Source organism: Tachysurus vachellii, chromosome 10 (assembly GCF_030014155.1).
Source record: "Tachysurus vachellii isolate PV-2020 chromosome 10, HZAU_Pvac_v1, whole genome shotgun sequence".
Lineage (NCBI taxonomy): Eukaryota > Metazoa > Chordata > Actinopteri > Siluriformes > Bagridae > Tachysurus > Tachysurus vachellii.
In genome coordinates this window covers 18,513,199-18,535,198 of record NC_083469.1, presented here as the reverse complement: position 1 = coordinate 18,535,198, position 22,000 = coordinate 18,513,199, and the positions used below count along the sequence as shown (strand labels likewise).

Below are 22,000 nucleotides of genomic sequence, written 5' to 3'. Positions count from 1 at the left end.
TTCAGTAGCAGCATGCTGAAATCCTACCACATTTTTCACCCACAATTAATTGCGGGTTATGAATACAAGAATTCTTTGTTGATTTGTGGAAAATAGTGCAAACAGTAAAGCCTTTACTGTCTGAACAAACAACATGTGATTAGCTCGGTTGAGAAAGACTTTGTTCATTATATAAACCATCAATGTAAATCCCACTGCGCCAGCATGGCAATGAGCCGCTGTACAGAGTGGACAAATAGCTCTCAGCGCTAATCATCTCTCTTACTCTGGCCTGAAATCTGTTACTGACTTAATGAACTCTTTATGAAAATGAAGCACAATGGATGACATTAGCATGACATGAGTCAGTTTTAACGCAAGCAATAAAGTCCCTACATAGCTCCAATTTGTGCTCAACTTTTCAATCTGAGCCAATTTAAAAACCCATTTAACTCATGCTGTGCCACTTTAATATACAATATAGACATATACTCAAATGAAGTTTTAACCGAATATTTTGTGTATTAAAATGAAATGAGAAAAAAACCCACAAGAATGTGAAACTCATATATTATTTATTCCATTTAAATATTTTCCTCTTATACATTTTTTCGTTTAAATCTTAAATAATACAAATGCGCTGTGCTAGGGACTAATTTCCAAGAATGCCCAGTACTTCCATGCTGCATTGAAATATATATCTGTATACACACACATACACTCACACACTCACATCACCGAAGGAGTAAAGCGCTTGGTGAGTTTTGTACATCTTAGAATTAACCTCCCACTTCCTCTTGGCCCATTTTGGAACACAACTCTCTACGATTTCATCCAGAACTTTCTACTAAAGCAATTGACAATTCACAATGCTGAAGGAAAAGCAAAAATACTCAGTACTTGCTATGTAAGACTTTTAAATAAATGTTTACAATGCTGCAACAAATGAATGGAAAAAAAAATGAAAAAAAAAGAACCGTTTTTTATGAAAGACGAAGGAAATATTGGAATGGAAACAGATAACATGACTAAAGTGCTGTGATGGACCTTAAGCCAAATGCTTCTTGCATGAACACTGACTGTACTCACTACATGCTAATAATATATCCCCGTAGTAATTACGATTGGAGATGAGCAAAAGGAAGACAGCGCCATGTGTACATCATTAACTCCCATACAGTGTTTCCATACAGAGTATTGGGTCTTTTCCAATTTTTGCAAACTATTAGTCTCTCCTCCATACAGTCAGGTTTGGATAGAAAAATTCATAATTCTAATTTTCCAATTCATAATTTAAAATAAACACTAGTACCTTCTTAGCTAACCATAAAAAGTAAAATATCGTCATAAGCACTGTACGGAGAAAACTGAAAAAATTCTGATGCAGCTAAAAAAAAAAATTCCAGAAAGCGCTGTATGGACTGTGGGGACTGACTACACACTATACAAAATACTTCAAATAATTCAATGACCCATTCATCTCTAATAGCACTATAAACTTACAATAGTATCTGCCAGTTGTGCTACCTACAACAACTGTCCAACTGCTGTTTCTTTAATAAAAAAAAAAAATAATAAAAAAAATAAAAATAATTCACTATAAAGAAATGGTAGATGAAAACCTGAAAGGAAATGATATGCCTTCTTTCATGCTGTACATTTTGGCCGATACTGTCAAACATGGGTATCTTATGCACTGACTGGAGTCATATGCATACTAAACTAGTACAGAAATCACATTTTCTAGCTATCACAACAATACACGTGTGACTGATATACATTTTTTTAATAGTTAAGAGGAATGGATAGTTAATGAAAAACTTGTGTGTGTGTGTGTATTAGCACTGAAGCATATTTGTGCTATGAATGAAAACCATAACAAGTATATGCTTGTTCACTGCATCAAGGCCTTAAATGAGAAGGAAAAAAAGGCATGTCTTCTGGTAAGCTGTTCCTCTCAGTTCCAGCTGCCTTATACTCTGCTTATATATGATTTTTCAGATACGCAACTTCACCTACGCTGAGTGAAGCGAATTGGATCAGAAAGTCATAGCAGCCTTTTCCTAACAGCAGGAAATCATGCTTTGTCAAATCTTTTGTATTTGATTCAGTAGAAGAAAAGTACACGTCCTACATCATGCTTTTCTCTTTGCAAAAAAATGGCAGGGCTCATTCCAGTTCTGTGGTCCAATGCACCCAGGTGATAATGCTGCCTGGAAAATGTCCGGATTTTTCCGGCCTTTCTATTATTCCTGAATTGACCTCCAGGTCAATTTTTTTTCCCTTTTTTTTTTTTTATCTGAGCAGTTGAGAGTGAGGGTCACTATAGTGCAATGAGACTCATAAGGAATGGCTTTTTTTTTTGTTATCACAAACTGCTGCATGATACAAACCAAGCTGGGTAAAGGAAGCAAAAGAGCCATGAATGGGAGGATGAAAACCTCCAGTTGATTCTTTTTTCCACCGCAGACTATCTATTACTATTAAAGGCACAAAAAGACCATATGAAATAGTTTTTTTTTTTTTTTCATATTGATCTTGTATATGAAACAAGCGTATCTAAAGGTAACGCTGGGGGGGGGACAATGGCACATACTGAAAGCAGAAGTGTGTGTGCAAGGCAATTCTTTTCTATTCGCACGCTTGGAAATGGGACAGATTACCTCCCTCGGTTTATAGAATCGGAGACATTAATTCTCTCTGTTCTGTATTTACACATACAACAAATACACAGTATTTTTCCTCCATTTAAAGTCAGTAGCAGTATTAGTGCAAACTTTGGATGGCCGGAGGGAGGGGGCTTGTATGTTTAGCGGCGCCGTGTGAAAGCTTTGGTTTGCTGGAAAGGCAGGATGTGACGAAGGGAGGTGAGACACTCTCTTTCTAAGGTGTAAGGCAAGTCCTCACGAGCTATAGTAGGATGAGAGATCGTTCAAAAATCTAATTGGTCAATCCATAGCAAAAATTAGCCAATTGCTAGATGAGGAACTCTGGGGTATTTGGTCCACCAGAATACATCATATGGTCCTGCATGGTATAGACAAATTGGTATGTGATTGGTTAAGAGTTGATTTGGGGAAGTACTCTTGGCCTTGTCTACTTAACCCATTCATTTAATTGCTCTAAAAATAAATATTTCCACCATATATCTATAAATAAATAACTCTACAGCCAATATGGGCATATTTATAGTCTAATTCATAATTTAAGGTACCTCTTAAATATGTACCTACAACTTTGATTTTTTTTTTTCTTCCACACACAAATCCAGCGAGTATAAAATATAACTATTGACAAGCCAAATAAATATATAAGCAGTTTCATGGAGTTACAGATCACACATTGGCCATCAGATCTGTCCCAAGTTGTGCTCAACATAGCATTCTGCTAAAACAGCAAACTGAATTTGTTTCAGCTTGTACAAATATGGAGTCTGGAAAGAGCAGCCTAACTTTTGACAGTCCTGTGGCCTTTCAGGAATTCCTTTGATTAGGATATTGATTGTATCTTCACCTTATGGACTCTGGGTTTTCAGTGTATGGCTCCACGATAGCAAACGTTTCTACTACTAGCGCTACTGCAGGTTCTTCAGAAGGCGGCCGTAGCGGAAGTCGTAAACATGGCGACAGACAAACACCAGGTCAGGGTCGATGTCAGTGGGCACGCTGCGATGAGCTGGAATGGTGTAATTGTGAGCCGGAGGGACCAGTGGGGCACTTTTGGGATGACCCTCCTCACGACGCTTCACCAAGGCACAAAATCTAACGTGACAAGATGCACAATAAACAGGGAGCAACGATGTGTTAAATCAGACTCGTTGTAAAACAAGACTTACCTGCAATATTGTGCTAATGTCAAGACGTAGCACTTATCCTCGATGCACGCAACGCTGTTCTCGTCCTGATGCCGGGATGCAAAAATCTCGTTCTGAAATCCCACAGCACAGACACAAAGCTTTGATACTCAAATATTCACCACATCAACGAGAGCATACAATCAGTGCAGCGCACACAGGTGTCCAATTTCAAAAGCACTCAAAGAGCAATGCAAGTCGGCTGTTTTTTTTTCCCTCCTCCCCTTAGCCGTGGTCTCCAGGGCTTACTGAGTGCAGAAAGCTTGTGCTGCCTACTGCCTCTTTGAAACTCATAATCAAGGCAAGTCAAATGTTTGCACTGCTTTCTCAAGAAGAACCTCAGCGAAGGTAGATAAAGGCGACTTACCTCACAGTGCATACTGGGATTGCGGCCCCCTTGAGTGTGCTCTGGACGGTAGTACCAAAACAGGCTCATCATCAGCTCCCCTGTGGAAAGTCATATCACTTATTAGTTTATCTACCAGGTGCAGCAGCTACTCTAAATAAACCAGCAGACAGCTAATAAGTTTTCCTGCTATCTATCTCTCTCTCTGTGTCTGTCTGTCTGTTCATCCATCTATCTAAAAAAAAAACAGACAAATCATCAAAGACAAAATCAGTAATGTCATAAATGTATTAAATAATGTATACAGCTGCTATAGATGCTATAACAGGTTATTAAGTAATATCTTATATTCCAATGAAACATCAGTACCTCTGTACCATGATCAAATTTCTCAAGTCTTCCCAATGCAGCATCTTCCTACACAATACCTTGTCAGAGCAACGTGGATCATTTCTCCACTACACTGTAATTACCAGAAACTGCTCCCCTAATTTTATATGCTTTCACCTGTTAGGCTTCTAGACGCAGGGGTGTAATCATCTTATTGAGACTAGGTGAGGCGCTACTCAGCTACTGTGATGGAATATTACAGCAGTTTAGCATTTGTAGTGATGGGAATCTTCGCTTGTCTCACATTCCGCTTACAATTCAGGGGATTTGATTATACATAGACTCTCAATGCATCTCAAGTACTATTGTCTGTAGTAACCAATCCAGTGATTTAACTTATTTCATCTGTGACAAAAGACATTGTTGTTTCACAGGACACTGCCGTTTATCAATACATTCATTCATTACTTAAGCTTACTGTATATGTGGCTGTTCAGTGTTGGTACAGTGCTGTCTGTGAAAAACCACTAAAACGTTGAGACACTGTACCTCGGTTCCAAGGTGAGCAGGAGAAAACCACAGCCTTTGCTTTACATGACTGATTAACTGCACATATCCTTAGCAACTGTGATAGCTTTTTTGCCCTATCAGAGTTGAGTGTCAACTTTGATTCAAATGCCTTTTCAAGGGATCCCTGGTTAACCACTACAGTTTTTCTTGCTTCAGGAGGAAGCACCTGATTTTATTTCTCTTTACTCTAGTGCCCCTTTTCCACCGAGGCAGTTTGAGTGCTGGTTCGGAGCCAGAGCCTTTTTCTACAGCCAAAGCACCGGCTAGACTTAAGAACCGCTTGTGTCAGGGGCTGTGGGCGGGGCTACTGTTAGTGCGTTTGATAGTGTACCTTAAGTATAGTAATGTTTAATACACTTTTACTTTACCGCAATATGATCAATTATCAGCACACATGATAGTAGGCAGCTACATGCTAAGGCTAACTTTTTTCTGTGTTAATGATAAAATAATGTTATGTATTTTCTCGATAACAACATCCGTTTATACAGATTACATGGAGCTGCACGTACACGTTGGATCCGCCGCGTTTGGATGTCAATGTAGGTTCACAAAGCCATGAGCATTAACAGTAAAGCAACATCCACCATTATTGATGTGTTTGTGTTTGCCGCTGCTGCGCTAACGTTGCTGTGCAACGTGACACGTATACAGTGACGTCAGACTCGGCCCTGTGTGATGGCTCTCTAACTGATGGAAAAGCAAACCGGTCCTTAGAAGGTTCGCCAGTGGAACCAACTTTGAACCAGAACCAGCGCTAGCTCTGAACCAGCACCTGGTTCTTTTTGGTGGAAAAGGGGTATAGGAGTAGCAAATTGTCATGTTCCTGTCAAGGCCTTTATGACAATCTGCCTCATGAAACCCAGTGTTCCCAAACATCATCTTTTAAATAAAGAAACTGCTGGTTTGAGTTGCTGCAAATGTTCCTTACGTACTGGCTTTTTCCAATGACACCACTTCCTGTTTCATATTATGAATGTAAATACGACTTACATTTACATTACATTTCGGGCATTTAGCAGACTCCCTTATCCAGAGTGACTTACATATTTCTTTCAGTTTATACAATTGAGCAATTGAGGGTTAAGGGCCTTCAGATCAGTAGTCTGACACCTTAACCTCACAACTGAGAATGATGTTTTTAACAATCAGTTCTTAAGAATCTATCAAGAAAGCATTGCATCTCCCTTACTTCTCAGGTTTTGTGCAGTAAGTTCTATTTCCTTTAGCGCTACTGGAATTTTCACCTGTGTTTGTATCCTTAAAGACTAATAGCATGAATATCAACTCTGGACTGTGACATCATGAGTGCAGTTTGTTCTGCCAGGCTCCAGTACAGCTGGATGACAGACAGGATGAATACCCAAATTGTTTGGGATCTGAACATCTCCGAAAGGCCCTTACGGAGAGCCCTGTATAATGCGTATATAATATCACGGTATGAATATACTGCTCTCTATTCATCACCTTTATCTGGTGCTACATGGCTAAGGTGAGGAATGAAGCAAAAAGCAGTTATAAAGCAGCTACAGAGCCTGCTAGGATGAAAGTGTTAAGATCCTTAACCAAGTATCAGCAGCAGGAACAAAATCAGGCAGAAGACTCACCTGTGCAGTCATATAAAGAGGTGAGACACCCGTATAATGTGTTGGAATAAGGATTTGAGGCACTGACAGCAGGCTTGGATCAAATGCATGATCTGTTGGTGCTGAAGAAAAAATGTCTGGTTTCTAAGTGTAGGTCTGAAAGATCTAAACATTCCAATTGTAAGGAGCAGGGAGGATTCCTCTATTATTCCTCTGCAATCATGTAAATGGAGTGAACTGTCAGATCAGGGTCTTTCCCATTGGTTTAGCTTTGGCATCCATGGTGTTCATGAAATGAGAGAATTGCCCTTGAGCTCCTGCAATGCCAGGGTCTATGTGTATGATCGTATCTGGACAAACGGCTGCTCTGGGGATGATTCCAGCAAAAAGGAACCATCCAGGCAGAGCTCCTAATCTTTGTCTGGAAGCTCCGGAGTGAAAGCAATTTACAGGAAGAGCTATTTGATATATGCATCTGTACAGTTCATAGATGTGACTTTTGACATGTTGGCTATGCAAAGCATTCTGAAGGAAGAGATTTCTTGACCATAACACCATAAAGAAAAGTGGCCAGACAAGAATAAGTTCCTTCAGAACATATAGATTTTCTGGGTCCATCAGGGATATTGATAGCAGCAACCCGTGTGGCAAAACTGCACCACAGACAAATTCTGTGTTGGGTAGATGCTCGCCGACTCGCAGTATTGGAGACAAAATGAAGTGAGGTAAATGGAATTTCCTTTGAGGTATGCCCTTAGGTGTTCTTTCTATTTTCCCATAAAGAAAATTAGTAACAGATGCCATTCAGCAAAGGTAGGGTAGTGGCATATGGGGAAATCTTGCTCTGGAGGGCAGCAGAGGTGGGCAGCAGACCTGGTTTCACATATGTACCAGGCTGATATAATCATACAGAAAGGCAAGGGCCACTGATGCAAATAGACAGGCCAGGGAAACAGGCTTTCAGCCAGAATGCATTAGCACATGACTGACACTGTAAACAATGCTTTAGAGTTGATTAGAACAGTCTCTTGCTTGGTCTACCCTAAAAGTATGTGTCAGCAGAGTCTGTTCACATTGGACTAATTGCTCTTTTTTTTTTTGCAATATTTATGTTTAATATTCATTATGAAATCCTCTTACATATCAGGTGGAAACATTAGATATAGCAGCACACAGTCTGCAAGTGGGGACCAAACAGTCTAAAAAGTGAAGCTAATCAGAAGGAACTTTATAACACACGTGTCAATCATTAGTCTCTAAGGACAAGTCCGCCCTGCAGCCTCAAAAAAAATACTGAAACAGTGAGAAACTATTGATCAACATTTTCATACCATCAGAATTTACAGCATATCTGTACCATAGCCTTCCAAAAGCTAAATACCATTAATCATTATATATTATTATACCAGCACACTGGTTTCTAGCATAGCTGGTTTGACTCTGGTCTGATGTGAATTTATGATGCGAAAACATCATAAGGTACATTCAGGTCTGAAACACTTCAGAACATTTCTAAATAAATCTATACAGTTGAGCAGTGGTGATGACACTCATTTCTTTTTTTAGCCTAAAATGGCACAATCTGCTCTTAATCAACTTCTCATATTAATAAAGATACCAATACATTTATGACCCTGGAAAAAATTAAAATAACAATAATAAGTGGGCAAAAATGACTATATTATTCGCGTCATTGCTAATAATAATAATAATAATAATAAGGACTGATATTGCAGTGGTTACATTTGCTGTCATAAAATAAATGTATTAAAATTGTATATTTTATTCGTGTCATTATGGTCTCATGAATTCTATATCGAGTGTGATACTTCTTGTATCATGTCTTTGGTATAACGTTTCATACCCAACACCAACCTATCTGCAGATGACAATGTGCCCAGGCATGCTCAGTGTCAATTAATGGCTCTCAAGCACTTTGTGGAAGTGAGTGACAGATGTCAAGTCACTGAATAACAGTTTATATGCTTTGAGGAGCACCACTCTATAAAGACAAGGAGCACCACTCTATAAAGACAAGTTTGCCCATTGGGTAATGGAAGTGATTGTATGGGCATACTTGGACTTAGATCTCTGCTACAATCTGAACCCCAAATAGAAACCTATCGCTTGCAGCAATGTGAAGTTTTCACTACCAGATATAATAATCTGAATGTTGCTTCGTCACAGCCCTGTGGTTTTCGGTGAGTTCGACTGATTCTCATCCTCAATAGAGTACGTTATCAAGACCACCGTCCACAATCCACTTATCAACAATATAATAACAATAAAAAGCTAAACCCCAGCTTACTGTCGTTCAAAACCCTGCTTTGAATCCCGTACAGGGGAATGTTTCACACTTGTCAGGATTAGCACAGCTTTTTTCCCCAGGGTTAAGTAACTCTTCTCTGAAGCAAAAGTGGTGCTAACTCTACACTGTGGGGCAAAACGTGTACAGTCTGAAACGATGTGGTTTTAGAATGTTTTGGCTTGATGCTTAGCAACAGACATCCAATCAGAAATGAAACAGAATGTGCCCCATATAATGAGAAAACCTGATCATAGTAACGGCACGAGAGAGTCAGGTAGAATTTTTTGACTCAGAAAAATTTGCGGAACTGGACATTGTGACCAAGTGCCTTGTCAACTACATGACGAGCACAAGATGATCCAAAAAAGTTTAGAAAGCTGTTCAAAAAGTAACAAAAAAAACTGCTTGGGTGCAAAATGGCACATTTTTTAAAAATGATATTGTTATTTAAAGCGGTCTTTGAGAACTGATAGAGATTTAGAGCTTGGTTTATCCAATCATGAATGTTGACAACACAAATATGCAAAAAAAAAAAAAAAAAAAGAACTTTTAGGTAAGTGTGCTTGAGTGATTCTCTCCTCTCAGTCTCAAAAGGCTTGTTTTATGAGTGCTGTCTGCTATTGTCTTGCAAGTTCCACCATTAAGATAAGTCACAAACCTTTGTACCAGCTTAAATACATACAGCATCTACTAGTTATGAAGGAAACTAGTACAACAGGACATAGAACAGACGATTATACTTGTAAACTGAATGAAAGTCCACAAGAGACACCGGGGTCATGTAGTTTGATCATAACAGCTAGAGAAAGTTGACATGACATTGGAAAAGTCCTCTGGTATCATTTGGAACAAGTAGCACTCAATCACAGAACCATAATTACAAATAATACCATTTTTTTCCATATCGTCGCTGTCGGGCGGAAACCACGTATATCAAAATTTGGTCAATTTCATATTTTTTCACATATCGATGCTATTGGTCAGTCCCCACGTGGGTCTGTTATTTTTACAAGTTATTAACCAATCTAAAGTCTTGAAAATAGCTTGAGCGCAAATCTCATAACTCCATTTTACACTTCAACTGTCCACCTCTTCCTCACTCCACGGGAGAGATTCACGGCATATTTCTCCTCAAGAAGAGTCGCAACGAATCAACACGTCTTCTGAAGTAAATGTCTTCAAAACAATGGGCTCAAAAAAAAAAGAAAAAATCTTGACCCCCGCTAGTTCTGGTGCTCGCCTGAGGACAGGAATTTAGCGCAAGAAAATCCACTGCAACGCGGACTAAACCCTGTGCACTGCAGATAAGGTACAGCGTTTTTTTAATTTCCTGAAAAATAACGGTTTTGGAGATACGAGGATTCCGCCTGACAGTGACGATATGCAATACCTAGATCAAAACATGCAGAATGGACAAATAAAAACCAATTTTACTAACTTTATAATATTTATGGTTGTTTGACTGGAACGATTGTGTTAGCTAGTAAAATCTTATCCAATCTGTAATTTAAAAGCGCAAGATTTTCGAGTAATTCTTGAATGAAGCAGTGATGAATCTTGTTGTACCTGACTCAGGGTCCTCCCAGAAGGCAGACACTTTAGCCACATAGGGGAGGGACTTCTTTCGGGGGCCAGAACGTAGCAGCACGGTGTCTCGCACCCTGATTACTTCTCCGTCTCTCTGCACTCCTTCATAGCACCTGCGTAGTGCTGGTGTCTCCTCAGCCTGTAGATCATTGGCATGTAAGTATTTATTATTTCTACTTCACTGACACCTTGCTTCAAAAATATCATGAACATATAAGAACATTTAAATGCTGTTCATGGAATTTTGATCTGTTTCCATAAACTTATGACTTCTAAATCATAAACTCTTACCTGCTAAAGTAATAGATGCTTATACATTGTCGAGAATTGCAATTATTTAGTTACGTTATTTTTTTCTTAAAAAAAAAAAGAAAGGCCCTTTTTTACCAGCACACTGTTATGAGTTTGACGTATCAAACATTTGTAATCAGTACAAAACAAATGAACTATTTTATGTCCACAAGTCTGATTTAAAATGAATCAGGACACTGTTGGCTTTCAGTGCGAGTTGATTTTGTGTGTCGGGATAACCTTATGAAGGATTTTAGTGGTTGACGTAATTATTTCACCTGGAATTTGTACAGCTGTAAGTATTTTCAGTAAATTTCCACTTGACATGGAACAGTTTGGAACAGATGGAACACCTACTGTACAAACACCTAGTGGTCAGTAGATCGTTTGTTCAAATTAAAGTTATTGTAGTTTCGAGATTAGTGAACACCATATGACTGGATGGCTTCATTTTTGTTTTTAATTCACATTATTTACAAACCCTTACGTTAAATTAATCCTTAAACATATCTTTCAGAAGCCCTTTTTAAATTGGACTAGTTTTTCATAAGAATGTGGAGTAATGCATTACGTGTATCTTTAGGATTTTAGTCCCATCTGTAGCTGTCGAGTCAGCAATTTGCCTTCTCACTTAACCAGAAAATAGAATATAAATAATGCCAGATTTTATATCCTATCTGAATTAAGATCTCAGAAAAGACATAATAAAAGTTGTCTGGTACCTTAAAGGAAAACCAGGAAGCCAAATACAGGCCAAATTTGTCACACCTAATAGGCAAATTCCATTGTTTGGCCTCTGGAGTGAATTAGAAAGTTGCTAATTTTAATAATTAAGTAAAATCACACTGAAAACAATCAGCACACCAAGTTTTTAACTTTATGTATTATTAAAATATTGTTGTACAATATTTTATACAAAATGCTGTTTGAAAAAATAGAAAGGTCCTAACAGGACAAGGCACAGTAGCTTCCTCACATCTACAACTTTAGCCTCTATGAATGTGCAAAACAAACAAGCCCAAATAATCTTTTAAAAATAATAAAGTTGTGTGTAAACATTTGCGTAAGCCAAACTGGACTAAAAGGCTTCACTGGATTTGTAAAAGTTTCAGAAATGCTTATTTTCTATGAATTAAGTGACACCTTTGTGCTCCAAAAAAAGAAAATCTCAGAGTGATAAGATGACCAGCCAAAAAAAGAAATAAAATAAATTTCTTAGAGGCAAAAGTCTCTGTACGTCTGTGAGGATTTAAAAAAAAAAAAGTGTTTTCACAGTGTAACCAGTGGAGTCACAGCACCTGAAAAAGGACAAAATACAGAGAGGAAGCAAGTGCATCCTCACTGACACTCTGCCCAGAGCGGAGGATACGGCAGCAACTCTCAAGAAACATTAGTTCAGGTTTAAAGCAAATGTGGCAATAACTACAAAATGTGAAAAGCTGGAAATAAAGCTTGCTATGTACAATAAACGAAATAGATAGCTGAATTTTTCCTGTTTACGGTAGAAACCTTTGCTTTACAGAAGCATGATGAGCCAAAGACATGCGCTAACCACAACCTCACTAGGGTCTTCATTTAGGGATGGAGGAGAAATGGGCGCTGATGCATTCAGGAACACGCTGGATGATGGTATACAACACGCTAGGCAGTAACGGCTCACTGGCGGCTGTGAGACACTTGGAGCACTCGATTTTCTGTCTTTGAAATGTGCCATCTTTTTGCTGGATGTATTAATTTACCTCTAAATGAAATCATATTAGTCTTATAATGGATTTCATAGGAGTTTGCAGAGTTAGTCTTCTCATGCTAACATATACACACAAGGAATAGTGTTTCTGAATTTCTGAGGTTTCCATGAAAACGAAATTTCTTGTTTAATTTTACAGTTTAAAAATAAATCTGTTCACATCTTTCTCTCTCACTCATCATCATCGTTCTTCTTCTTATTATTATTATTAATAATATACAATAACATGCAGGCCCCATTAATGTTAATATTATTTACATACACAAAGACAAATACTATTATTACAACAAAATACATTCAACCTAATATTTTGGTATTATTACATGGACAGTATCTCTGTTTTAAATATTTGTATTATTATTTTTTTTATCGTTTGAAGGATTTCAGCATTTGGTCCTGTTTTTGTAGAATTAAATCACACTTTTTAATTTATTCTTTATAACACAAAGACTAGATGGGCTTTTATGATGACATCAAATCCTTTTCTGTACAATTACAGTATCTTACAAATAGTTTACGATCTTTAGGTTACGGCCTTTGTGTACTTCAGATTAGAATTTAATAGAGGAATACACATAAAGTAGGATCATATCTCTCTAACACACACACACACACACACACACACCCCTCCACAGTCTCAGTAGTGCAAGGCAACACTCGCCTGTTCTCACATCCTCCCCCAGCCATTTTCTCGTCAGAACAGAACAGAAGAGAACTTGAGTACGCACCACTATGAATACCTCCTTTTCAGCTGCTGTGCCCACAGGCAGCCAGCCGTTGGTGGCCCGCCGCCGATTGATCTTGGCCTGTTTGGTGCTTGGACTGCCATGGCTGGCTCCCAGCTGGCCCTCCTTCACATGGGGGCAGACAGCTGTGTCCCGTATGGCAGAGCGGGAGCTGCTGGGTGGTTTGGCACTTTGAGGGCACTCTCGGCCTACGTGTAACTGGACCTGAGGACGCCCAGTGTCCGGCAGAGGGGACTGCAGGTGGGGCATGGCCTGGGTGGCAGCTGGCACGCTGGGGATGGGGCAGACAGACAGGGGCAAGGTGGGGGGCATGGAAATAGAGGGGCTGTGCTTGTCCAATGGGTAGGGGTAGTCCTCTGTAAAAAGAGGGAAGGAAAAGCCTGAGGTTAGTGTGAAAACAACCTAAATACAATAGTATTTGCAATGCTGCATATTTACCTAGCAAAATGTGAAAAACGTGATTATTAGTAATTCACATTTCCTGCAATTATGTCAATTTTAAAAAAGAGCCTCTTTGAGAAATTTCTTTAAGATGCAGCAATAATTTAACTGGAGGAAACTCCAGTCTGCACGAATGTATAACGTATTCATGTGCTATTGTAGCTATAAACTGGTTAACTGACTGATAGATTAAAAAGCTACCCTGTCTTTCTTGAAATCCTTGGTGCCTTTTTCTATGTGACCCTTGAGCAGGAAGGAATCTCACATGCTGCCTGGATAATAAGATTTGAATCACACTGATCACACTCATAACCTTTCCACAGCTGGAAAATTAAATAGCTACATAAGTAGTATGTAATATTTGTGGACAGGTTTAGAGCTGTAATTGGTGATTCTACATTTTAATAGCTCATTAAACAGCTAAGAGGCTTTTCAAAAGGTGGCCATAAAATCATTAACACTCTGGCCACACGTCACCGAAACCATATCCTAAGCACCGAACCTCTGCCATTCTGACAGCCGTCCTCGAAATCCGGCCTTCGCGTTCTAGCTCGGTTGCTCGTTGAGCATCGCAGAGATACGCTAGCTGTGGAATTCCAGAGTAATTTACTTCCTTTCAAACAGCCATCAGACGGTCTCAAAGCACTGATGTGCTACTTTACTCTATAATCGCACTTCCTTATGAGGTCACTGGGCAGCGGGCCAGCGCAAATAAAAGGTAACAGCAAATGCGTTTGTGGATCAATCCTTTTTCTGAACTTAATAGACCCTGCTTGCTTATTTTGGCCTCTCAGGGAGGTGACTGGCCAAGCATGGGAGAGAATGTGCAGCTCACTGCATGTTCACTCAGCTGTTAAGTCTCTATATTATTACAAGCGGACATGCACGCCTACAAAACAGTGTAAGGAATCGCAGTGTATATCAGCTACACAGTAAATTCTACACAATTCTCCTCTCAGCTGTCCGTTGATCCAGTCAAATATTTAACACAAGCGTAAGATTATTAAAAAAAAAAAAAAAAAATACTAAAAAGTAATTTATTTACAGAGGACCTCATGCTGCAAAATAGTGTTTGTTAGCTGATTTGCTCCTTTATTAATGCAGCAAAAGTTGAAATAATTGCAACTTTCTGAAGGCATAAATTTTCTTTTTTCTTTTTTTTTATTCCAGAGGTCAAACAAACCTACATTTTCTGTTTTCGCTGAAATACACAGAGCGGATCGTTTGTTACCACAACAGCCTGTCGTGTGTAGGCTTTCTCCTCGAAGTGATTCTGTATTTTCAGTAAATTTCCACTTGATATGGAACAGTTTTCACCTACAAACACCTCGTGGTCAGTAGATCGTTTGTTCAAATTAAAGTTATTGTAGTTTCAAGGTTAGTGAACACCATATGACCGGATGGCTTCATTTTTTTGTAAATTCAGCTCTTATTTACAAACCCTTACGTTAAATTAATCCTTAAACATATCTTTCAGAAGCCCTTTTTAAATTGGACTAGTTTTTCATAAGAATGTGGAGTAAATTTTAGTCCCATCTGTATCTGTCGAGTCAGCAATTTGTCTTCTCACTTAACTCTATTTTACCTTTCAGAATATAGAATAGAAATAATGCCAGATTTTACATCCTGTCTGAATTTAGATCTCAGTAAAGACTTCATTACATCCTACAGTAAAAAAAGTAGTTTGGCACCTTAAAGGCAAATGAGGAAGCCACATGCTGGCCAAATTTATTTCACTCCTAATAGGCAAATTCCATTATTTTGGCCCCTGGAAAATACTTCTGGAAGTTCTACTTAAATGACTGAATTACTGTCACAAGCATAGCTTACATATTGTAGGTTATGGTTATATGACCTTTTTACTGATCTAACACCCGGCACAGGTGAGTGCGCTACAACAGCGGATACACACAGGGTTTGAATTAAAATGAGGTGTGTGTAGCATGCATGGCATTTAAATGGATGATGACATGGCACACGTCTATGTGATACAGAGATCGCTTTTCCTATGACAATCATAATCACTGCAGACATCCTCCAGCGATGTTACTTAGACGTATACCCAGATATCTTATCCAGCTGAAAAAAGAACAATTAGAAGATTTGATCTTTTAGTTTCCTTTTGGCTTTTGTTACACAAGTAAAATGAAGTGCAGGGAGATTGTAGTCAATTGTTACCTTCATTTTCACCAGCAGGCTTGTTTTTTTAAATAGTCGATTAATACCACAATTAAATAAAATATCATAATCCTAACATGTCTGGTACAAATATACAATAAAAGTCACCAAAACTCAGTAGATATTTTGCACAATACATGCATACAGTTATAGCCACTGTACACACATATAATAAGCATACTGGTTACACTAAAGTACAACCGTATACCTAGCATTATAGCTGTTGAATAAGCCCCTAACAACATCTGATTAACCAGAAATAACAGGGACTGTGTCAGGTCCGTCGGTTATTTAGCGACCAGCGCTAGTCCTGTAATGCTTTGTGGCTGTTCCAAGGTTGGTAAAAGACTACAGCTGCCACCTTACAAAGAAAAGCCAGTTCAAGTCTCCTGCCAACAAAAAATAACCAGCACCCTGCCCACCTGTGGCAATTATTCACATTCAAACTAGCATTGAAAAGAGAGCAGTGAGAAGACCGACATAGTGGAGTGGCTGCATAAAGGGGAAGAGGATTTTCATCATTGAGTCAAATCCTTACTTTATTTTTCTTTTTTGGGTTGTCTTTTTAAAGCATCTCAATAGCTTTTATCTCCCTATTTCACTCTTTTGTGCCACATAATGCTTAAAGATAGGCCTTACAACTGACAGTTAGAGGCTTTTGTGAGAAAAGGATGAATATATCCTGTATCCAGTTGCTAATTAGGAGTTAAAGTGTTTGTGCCTAAAACCTCTGCCTGGATACGGTTAAGTGGACTTACTGCATTTAATATTGTCCCATGACATTAAAATTTAATTAAGAAACACTCGTGCAGTTATTACTTTTTTTTCTTTCTAACAAACCACACAATACTCTTTTTTGCTCTCCTTACATGTGTCATAACTTGTTTTACTTATAAATCCTCCTGCTTAGAATGTGGAGAGGTAAAAAAAAAAAATAAAATTGCCTACAGCGGTTCAGTCGTTATAAAAAAAGTGACGCCATTTAAAACAACCAGTCCAGCGTCTTCTGCCAGCATCTACCTTCTCTCTGAGTCAGCAAAGGGCCACACCAAGCACCCGGTCATGTCACATGACCAATTCCAAGGCATTATTCAAAAGCACTGTATACAGTATAGCCAGTATGAGGCAGGGGATATTACCCGCCTGACTCAATGACAACCTTCATAGCTGAAGGCATGCTACATTTCAGCATGGAGGATCTGGTAGAATAGAATGATTTAACAAAAGGGGTGTGGGAAATAAATACGTTCATTTTTTTTATTTTTACTACGCGGCTATGGATGGTTTTCAAGCTTTTCTCCATTACAGGCTTCTGAATTTTACCTTCTGCTAAACATTACCCTTTACCCTTATGCTATTTATTCTGTTATTCAGTATGCATATTCTCTGACCAGAACAGCCCCAGTTATGACACAAGTGTTGAATAACTGATTCAATTAAGGAGCTCATGCTAAGGGCAAATGAATTTACATCCCATTTGCGTTGTCTTACCCATCTTGATTTTGTGGCTGCAGCTGGAGCATCCGGCACTGAATGAGCAGGTCCTGTTAGCGATGGGCTGAGTGTGTCTGTAGGCACAGCCGCTGATTCTACACGCTTCTCCATAACACGTCCCCAAAGAGTTGCAGTACACTGGATGAGGAATTGCTGAAGGATGAGACACTGGCGAGGGCAGTAGTTTGGGTCTCTGGACCCCAGTAGGACACAGTGTAATAGGAGGTACGGAAGGTGGCGCGTGGGGTCCGGGACTCGTACTTACAGGAAGTGAGGATGTCCCATGGTGCGAAATGTGTACATAGTAACCAGGGTAGCATGGGTAAGAATGAGCACCTAGGGTCAAAGCTGGGTGGGTTAGTGTGTGAGGGGATGGAAGGAATCCTTTTACAGATGGCAACGGATGCTGTTCTGATTCAGGATACGCCTTCTGGCCAAGGAACAGGGCTAACCGGTGACAGTATTCCACAGATCTCTCTTGGGAACAGCAGTAACATGAATTCACATCAGTCTCAGTTTTCTCCTCTTTCACAGGCTTCAAGGAGTAGCTCAGCATAGACCTGCACTGGTATCCAGGTTTGATGAAGTCGTGGCCCCCGGAAGTCCCTTCCCACAAAGTGTCAGTCTTGAGCACCTCCTTCTTGCAGAGGTTGCAGCACTGCTGAGATAACGACGGCTTGGACAGGCACGGTGGGCTCGGTTGTTTTTTATTCTTTCCCTGCAGTTGTTTTGTTCGTGCTCCGCCGCTTCCTGGCTTGCCGTCCGTTTTCACTCGCCGTTTTGCTCCGGATGAGGTGCTAGTTAGTTTCAGAAGAGCAGCCGCATTTAAACCTGCTAGACGCCGTGGGGTTGGACTGTTGAGATTCAGCTGGTCCAGATGTTCAGACTCTGTCTTTGTTTTCTTTTTTTTTTTCGGATTTGTATTCTCCTCTCTTTCTCCTGGATGCGTCCGTTTTTGGCCTTCTGGTCCTTTCTTTGAACTGTCGAGTTCTCCCTTTGGGAGTTCACCATCAACCTTTTGAGAATTCTGCTGTTTTTTGGACATTTGGGAATCCTCTCGAAACAACAACAGGCTGTTGACTGCTTCTGCGTTAAGAGAGGCCAACCGTCGCTTTCGAGGTTCTAGGAGGTCCAAGTATAAGGCAGTTTTGTCAAGTTTGGGGTTGCGTTTTGGTCCAGGCGTTGGCTGGCATGCTTTGCAGCCCTTTTTCCGACACTTGCAGTGTTTGGGCCTTCCCTTCTTTACCTTCATATTCCTTTTCCCTTTGTTCTTATGCACAGCTTTCATGCTGCCCTTACAAGTTCCTCCTTCTTCTAAGCGAGTCAGTAGAACACAGCAGTTTAAGGAACCCACGTCACTCATTCCCTGCCGTCCTCTGAGGGGATAAAGCTTCCGGTCGCTATCTGTGCTTTGCTGCTTTATTTCCTTATCTCTTCCTCTCTTATAGGAATGCCTTTTAGTCTTCTTTTCTAGCACTGGGCGTTCTGGCCAGGTTCTGCCCATGGTTTCAGCATGTGTCTGGCAGCTCACCTGCTCCTTGGATTCACTTCGGTATCTACATAAAGAGTTCCTCTGCCGTGCATGTGTCATTACAACCTTCCATGGAGATCCTACAGTGGGGAGAAAAAGGAAATGCTCAAACTCAGTTGTGTTAGAAGCATGGAGGTCTGTAAATACTCTAGTTGATTCATTCAAATGATGGTTCCTGTTCTAGCTTTGGCTAATGGACGCTGAAATCGATGCGGCTGACTATGCAAAGTAAAGATAGATCCAATAACTATTTTATAAGCACTGCACTGAATTCCTAGATGTCATACATTTTCAAAAACCTTCAGTCAAAAGAATTTATAAAATCATCTCCCATATAAACGCTAACTGACTGCCATGGAAAAACACATGCAGCATGTAAATACACCCGTGATGAATGAGGTCTTTTAAGTATGCTGATTTTGTTATTTATCACCATAAATATTCTGCCGTCTACGCTCAGATAAGTATAGGACTTAATCCTGAAGTCGATATTTAGAACCTGAAGTTCAAATAGTAAATAAATCTCCATGATTAGGACAGTTACTCCCTACTTATTTTCTTTAAAGATTAACACTATACATCATGCGGAAGAACAGAAATAAATAGATTTTCCGCTTTCCAACATTCCTGCTTACATTTTTTGGCCACATATTGTATAAACCACACATGCTTACAATAAAGGTCAGCATAAACAGTCTATAACGTTGAAGGCAGTCTATCCATTCAGTCCCCTCGAGATTCCTTAACATGCCATGCATTCTTACTTCTATTACTAAAACATTACAATTTTTACTACCTCAGGGATGCCTGATTTGAGATAACTGTTCATGCAAACTGCCCGATTTGACCAACTGACATGTTCTTAACACTAGCCCTAACCCCGCTCGACTCCCTCGAGGGAGCTATGATTTGTAAACCTTTCTTTTCCTCCTGTCATTTTTTTTCCACTGACAAGTTGCTGGTACTTGCTCAAAGCAGCAGTAAATCCATTTTAAGAAATAGCCCACATTCCACTGCTTTAAGTGCTGAACCATTATGTAATCAGAATATTAGAGCTCAGGCACCAGTAGTTTGCTGCTGGAAAATGACAAGATTCAGAAGATATTATTGTACATGAATGGACTTTCGCATACAACTGAAAGAGCGCTGGAAATTTAACGTGTAACAAGCTGAGATTCAGCGGCAGCGTTATATATTCAGGCAAGAAGAAAATAGTAAACAGACAGACAGACAGACAGACAGACAGATAGATAGATAGATAGATAGATAGATAGATAGATAGATAGACAGACAGACAGATAGATATATAGAATTGATCTGCAAGGAGAAATAAAAATGTGATCAAAAATTCAACACTACAGGAGGAAAGTCAAGATGGCCAGGAAATGGTTTCCAGTGAAATGATTATTGCAGCATTTCCCTACTCGGATAGCCATTATTTTTTAGTTGTCCTGTTGCATTCTTCTATTTTTACTTCCTCAGCCATGATGACAAATAACGAGGCAATCTGTGGTTAGAAAAAAAAAACAAAAACATGGCCTGTACTTCATGAAGCTGTTAGACGAGTGAGTTCACATAAAGATGACACACGTATCAGAACTAATTTCATGGTCAGGTTTAAGACAGTGGCATTTACTGAAAGAAAAAAAAAATCATAGAAGGATTACACTTCCTCAGCAACCTGCAATAACCCCACAAAATAACAGCTTTTACTACTTTTGTTGTTTTTCTTTCTACGTAACATTATTCCAGATTACAAAAGGGGTCAACTGCTAACAGTTTAATGAACTGTGTTTAATAAAAAAAAAAATTGTCCTTTTTCCATCCTTTTGTTATATATGTCATGCTGGTAGATGGCTTTTGGGGGTGCTGCCTGTATAATAAAGAATGACCCCAAAAGCGAGCATATAAACGGTTTAGTGTTTGGTACTGGGAACGTGGCTCCAGAGACAAAGTAGCCTAGTTAATCAAACCTCCATGTGAATTGATGTTAACTTTGAAAAGTAATCTACAGAGAAATCAGATCAGCTTTTCTTCCTTCTCTCTCTCGCTCTCTCGCTCTCTCTCTATGCTGAGGTTGGGGGATTGATCTGACTGAACGGACACGAAAAACAAAACAAAAAACAAAGAGAGAGAAAGAGAGAGAGAGAGAGAGAGAGAGAGAGAGAGAGAGAGAGAGACTAATGATCTAATGATCTGCTGGGATGCAGACAATAATCGCATTTAGAGATGTTTAAAGATGTAGAGGGGTGTGTAGGGACGTAGAGAGGTGTGTAGGGACGTAGAGGGGTGTGTAGGGACGTAGAGGGGTGTGTAGGGACGTAGAGGGGTGTGTAGGGACGTAGAGGGGTGTGTAGGGACGTAGAGGGGTGTGTAGGGACGTAGAGGGGTGTGTAGAGACCTAGAGGGGTGTGTAGGGATGTAGAGGGGTGTGTAGGGACCTAGAGGGGTGTGTAGAGACCTAGAGGGGTGTGTAGAGACCTAGAGGGGTGTGTAGAGACCTAGAGGGGTGTGTAGAGACCTAGAGGGGTGTGTAGTGATGTAGAGGGGTGTGTAGTGATGTAGAGGGGTCTGTAGGGATGTAGAGGGGTTAAGATAAGATCACACAGGGCGTTGCACGGACTCAAACATTCCCGATTTTAAATCGTGGCGCTTGGGGCTCTTAACACCCCCCCCTCACACAGACCTTACAATCTCACACACACACACACACACACACACACACACACACACACACACACACACACACACACGAATCGGCCAACTCCAAAGCAGAACAAACGAATCCCACCTCGGTGTTCAGAACGAGAACCAAAAGCCCAGCAGCGAGCAGCAAACGCCTCCTCGAGCCTGTTCACGACCCCAAAGCCAGCGACGATACGTCAGCGCTAAACGAGCTGCTTCTACAAGCAACCGAGCACGAGCGCTTCAACAAAACACCATAAAGCCACCGATTCGCTCGCGCTCTAATCCTTCACGCGGACGCATTTCTTTCCCTTGACGGCAAAACACA

At 39.9% G+C, this 22,000-nt stretch overlaps 1 protein-coding gene across 2 annotated transcripts in view; it reads right to left on the bottom strand.

Annotated features, from left to right (window-relative positions):
• Positions 1-537: 537 nt before the first annotated feature.
• The window catches only part of bahd1 (bromo adjacent homology domain containing 1), a 44,753-nt gene continuing 23,290 nt past the window's right edge, over positions 538-22,000 (bottom strand). For both annotated transcript variants that reach the window (XM_060880081.1, XM_060880082.1), the window contains exons 2-7: positions 17,454-19,067; positions 13,326-13,699; positions 10,539-10,698; positions 4,200-4,279; positions 3,815-3,906; positions 538-3,740 (exon numbers count right to left, since the gene is read on the bottom strand). In XM_060880081.1, the coding sequence (XP_060736064.1) occupies positions 3,554-3,740; positions 3,815-3,906; positions 4,200-4,279; positions 10,539-10,698; positions 13,326-13,699; positions 17,454-19,047 (2,487 nt within the window). In that variant the 5' untranslated portion in view covers positions 19,048-19,067 and the 3' untranslated portion in view covers positions 538-3,553. The remainder of the gene's footprint in view (positions 3,741-3,814; positions 3,907-4,199; positions 4,280-10,538; positions 10,699-13,325; positions 13,700-17,453; positions 19,068-22,000) is intronic.